The 4,135-nt window shown below is 41.8% G+C and overlaps 1 protein-coding gene across 1 annotated transcript; it reads right to left on the bottom strand.

Moving 5' to 3' along the window:
- Window positions 1–225: 225 nt before the first annotated feature.
- Window positions 226–1,428, bottom strand: LOC149066204 (protein Abitram). Its single transcript, XM_089253224.1, has one exon. The coding sequence runs from the start codon at window positions 1,135–1,137 to the stop codon at window positions 508–510; it is 630 nt and encodes a 209-aa protein (XP_089109350.1). The 5' UTR covers window positions 1,138–1,428; the 3' UTR covers window positions 226–507.
- Window positions 1,429–4,135: the final 2,707 nt, after the last annotated feature.

Here is a 4,135-nt window from a genome sequence, read left to right as displayed (position 1 = left end):
ATTTGTCAGCTGCAATTCAAGGAATTCATGGTAATGATGGAAATTTGTGGGAGACTCCCACAAATACTTTTTCCAGCATAAAACATTTGACTATGTATATTTCCATCGATAGATGGCAGTGCATTTTTACACAATGATGGGGGATAAATTTTGTCGAAAGGGAAATTTTGCCTGACCAGGTTACCATCACTGTGTAGGTAGCCAATGATACGAAAGCACTCAGAATTATAGGTACCAATGAAATTACACTTTAATTGAAAATATAAATAAATGGATACAATCATGGGCCCCCCCACAAAGGCGGGGCTGGCAGGGCCCAAGACAGTTATAATTTTTTTGTATTTTCCCGCTATAAATTAACTATAGAAGGAGCCCGTGAAAAGTCTGGAAGGGAGCCCCGCAAAAGATCCCAGCTAGGGGCCCTGCTCCAGGATGTGGGGGGCCATGGATACAATCATGTCCGAGGTTGAGAATACTCAAGTTCATAATAATGGTGATAACACACATCTATGTCATTCCATGTCGAGATGATTCGGGCTGTGACTGTCCCAAAGACTTCTCCTCGTCGCCAAGCTCAGCCGCATCAGCTGTATCTCTGGAGGAGGATCCCGCGCACTCCCCGGGGATCGTCGGTACAGCTTGGGATTTCGGAACGGGACACCCGTTCCTGTTCTTCGTTCTCTGAAACGGTGGCAGAATGACGGCGACGTAACCGTCCGACCAAGGTTTCTCGGCGAGTAGATTCGGTTCGGCGACGAGCCTCTCGTTCACTTCGACCAGAGTCCCGTCGACGCAACTCGCGAGTTCGAACTTGGATCCGTCCGAGCACCGGACCGAACACAGGAGCGACGAGGCTTTGAGTTTCTGCCCGCCCCTCTTGAACCGGCCGGACACTTTGTTCTTGAGGCGGTTGATTTTGTCCGAACATTCGAAATCGACGGAGACGACGGTCTTCCCGTCGGTGATGATCGGGTGTCGATTGGAGACGGCGATGACGCACAGTTTGTTGGAGTGTCTCAACACGCACTGGCAACGATCGGGGACGAGTTCCGGTTTGAAATAGCGTTCGGTGACGCATGGGTGACGAGCATCTACGCGGAATGTTTGGAGAAATTCGCTCAGTTCATTCGTTTCCATGATCTTCAGATGTCTCTAACATACACGTGCCACAGATTGTAAACATTCAGCTCCGCTCATTACAAGACGGATCACTCTTAAACAGATGTCCTTAAAAAATTTCCTGCCAAAATCCTCCTCGAAAGTAGCCCAGAATATTTGAACCTGTGCTGCCATCTATGAAGCAACAAGCGAGCTACAGTTTGACGATATTCTAGCACAGTGGTTCTCAACCGGGGGCCATATGGCCCCCTTGTGGTACTGGGATACTTCAAGGAGGCCACGGAAGAAAATGGAGAAAGGGGCCATGACAGGTGGTTTGGAGAGCTGAGAAGAAAAATTAAGGTGTGGAGAAATAAAGATTTCATATTAGTCACTAACACTTACAGCATAGCTACCAAGTCTCCCGAATTTTATCTTCATCGCTCGATCTCCCGAAATGTTCTTAAATCTCCCGAATTTTTACGAAAATCACAAAAATCCCTAATTGTCCCTAAAAATTCCCTACTTCATTAAAAAAATCCCCGCTTATGAAAACAATCCCTAAGGAATTTCTTGTGGGGCATGAAGCCTCTTTTTTTTCCCTTTCGAAATGACGTCACACGTCGTAAATGGGGAAATTCCCTTTTTAAGGAAGTTTTACATACCCTCTGATGGTAACAAGAAAGTTGTTTGTCTTATCGTGCAGGGAAATGGCTTAGCAGCCAATAGTCCTGGATAATAATTGAAGATTATGGTGATGCACATGTGGTCAAAATTTCTTTTGTTGAAGTTACGTACGTGCGATATAACAAAGCATGAATAATGATAAGCAAAAACATATTTAATCAATTTTAAAGATACTTATTCCGATGAATTTCCTTTCATCAAACGTTCCAGAAGAGGGCTGACTTTTCCTTTTTGTACAAGTTGTGTTACGGATAGGCTGACCATATTTCCTCGAGAGAAATACGGGACATCGGGATTCCAAATACGGGAAAATACGGGACACTGCCAATTATCGCCAAAAACTACGCCTAAACAAAACAAAGTTGCCAAATATTGTTGAAATTACAGAAAAATCGCAATGGCGGGAAATAATGCATTACTACAAATTGCAGAGGATTAAAATGCATTCGACGAAAAAAAAAGTTTACCAAGGCAAATGTGCGAGATTAATATTCCCATATATAGTTGTAATTATTATAAAATAATTTGAGTTGAAAAATAATTTAAATCTTTGACTTCAATAAAGAATAAAAATTCAAGTAGGCTTCGAGTGAAATACGGGAATAACCGGGACACTTTTGCCAAAAAGTCGGGACGGCCGGAAAAAAAGAAAATACCGGGACTGTCCCGGGAAATACGGGACGTATGGTCACCCTACATATTATATATACACACATAGTCAAGGGCGTAGCGAGGGAGGGAGGGGGTGTCCCCCCCCCCCGAGAGTTTTGAAAAAATGGCGGCTTATTCTTCCTGTTTGCTAAATTTTCAGGGTTTTTTTTTCTCTGTTTCGCTTAATTCTTCGCTTTTGTCGTTTTTTTTTCAGTGTTCAAACGTATATATAATATTTATTTTGCTCTTTTTGGTCAACTAGTTAGTATCTGGGGTGTTCCTTCAGTGACGTAGGTGTAGATACTTCTAATACTGCATTGTTCTCTCCCAATGAATACCATCAATCATTGAATTCTCTATCCTCTAATATGTTTTCTCCCATGGAGACATTGAATGACTTACCTTCTACATCGGCGGAAAATAATCTCTGGGTTTCGGACATCGGCCCCCAAGGACATTATTCAAAATCTATCTGGATCAAACTTACAGTTCACCGTCAAGATTGTTGGAGATACGACCATCCCTAAATCAAAGCCCAAGGAATTACGTATGTGCCTTGAACAAAAATTCCTGAATGCAAAACTCATCGATGAAATCCGATTCGCAAGAAATGGTGACCTACTTCTCACTTCAGCATCACCTGAAGTTGTATTGGAGGCCCTATCGCTGTCCTCTATTGGAAATATTCGGGTCAGAGCGACTCTACTTACTGATACATTATCTTCAAAACTGCTTCTGAGAGATATTCCATGTTCCGAAAAGCTGAGTGATGTGGCGTTAGAGCTGATGGACAATGGTTTGGTTCCATTGTGCATTAGACGTTTTGTGAAAAATAAAATACCCACAAATACTTTGTTGATTACCATCTTGGGCAGTTCCATTCCTGCTGATCTCAAATTATGGTTCCAAATCTTCCATCCTCAAGAGTTTATAGAAAAACCAAGCCAATGCACTCGTTGCTTCAAATTTACCCATCGTACTAAATTTTGTCCAGTTACGAACACTATCTGTAGGACCTGTGGTGATCATCATGATACAGAATCATGTTCAAATGCTCCTAAATGTATAAACTGCGCTCAAGGTCATGATCCCATGGACAAGAAGTGCCCAACATATATTAAAGAGGCAGAAATAATCAAGTACAAAACAATCAAGCGGATTCCAATTCATCAAGCTCGCAAATTCTTCCAAGATAAATCGCCAACTTTTGCTGACAGAGCAAGTATAAATTGTGTGCCATCAACTATCACAGACTTAAAAATCGATATCCAAAATTTGGTCCGTAAAGAAATCGAATCAATGCATGAAAAAATAATTGAAGATGTGAAAATCTCCATGCATGCACTGATCACTGAAGCTATTCAGTCAATTGTTCCAGATCTGATATCTCAAGTCATCAAGGAAGCTGTACCACTATTGTCATCTGCACTTAACAGCGAGCTGATCGCATCCGCATTCACCAGTGAACTGCCTCATAAGAAAAATAAATTACAAGTTCCTCCTTCAAAGGATACTCCTGCGCAGCAGCCATTGCTAGAGTCCTCTACAGTCACACCAAAGCGAAACTGTTCAAACCATCATAATCAATGATAACTTTTTTTGTTTTTCTTTTTCCCCTCTCTTATTTCAGTACAAGTCAGTACTGTTTTTGTGTTCAACTGCTAGATTTGCAGATATGTTCATTTTCAATTTTACTTCA

This window comes from Pholcus phalangioides, unplaced genomic scaffold (genome assembly GCF_987345545.1).
Source record: "Pholcus phalangioides strain wild (caught in Gottingen) unplaced genomic scaffold, Ppha-v1.0 ptg000032l_1, whole genome shotgun sequence".
In the NCBI taxonomy this organism is placed as follows: domain Eukaryota; kingdom Metazoa; phylum Arthropoda; class Arachnida; order Araneae; family Pholcidae; genus Pholcus; species Pholcus phalangioides.
This window is presented reverse-complemented; position numbering and strand designations above follow the sequence as displayed.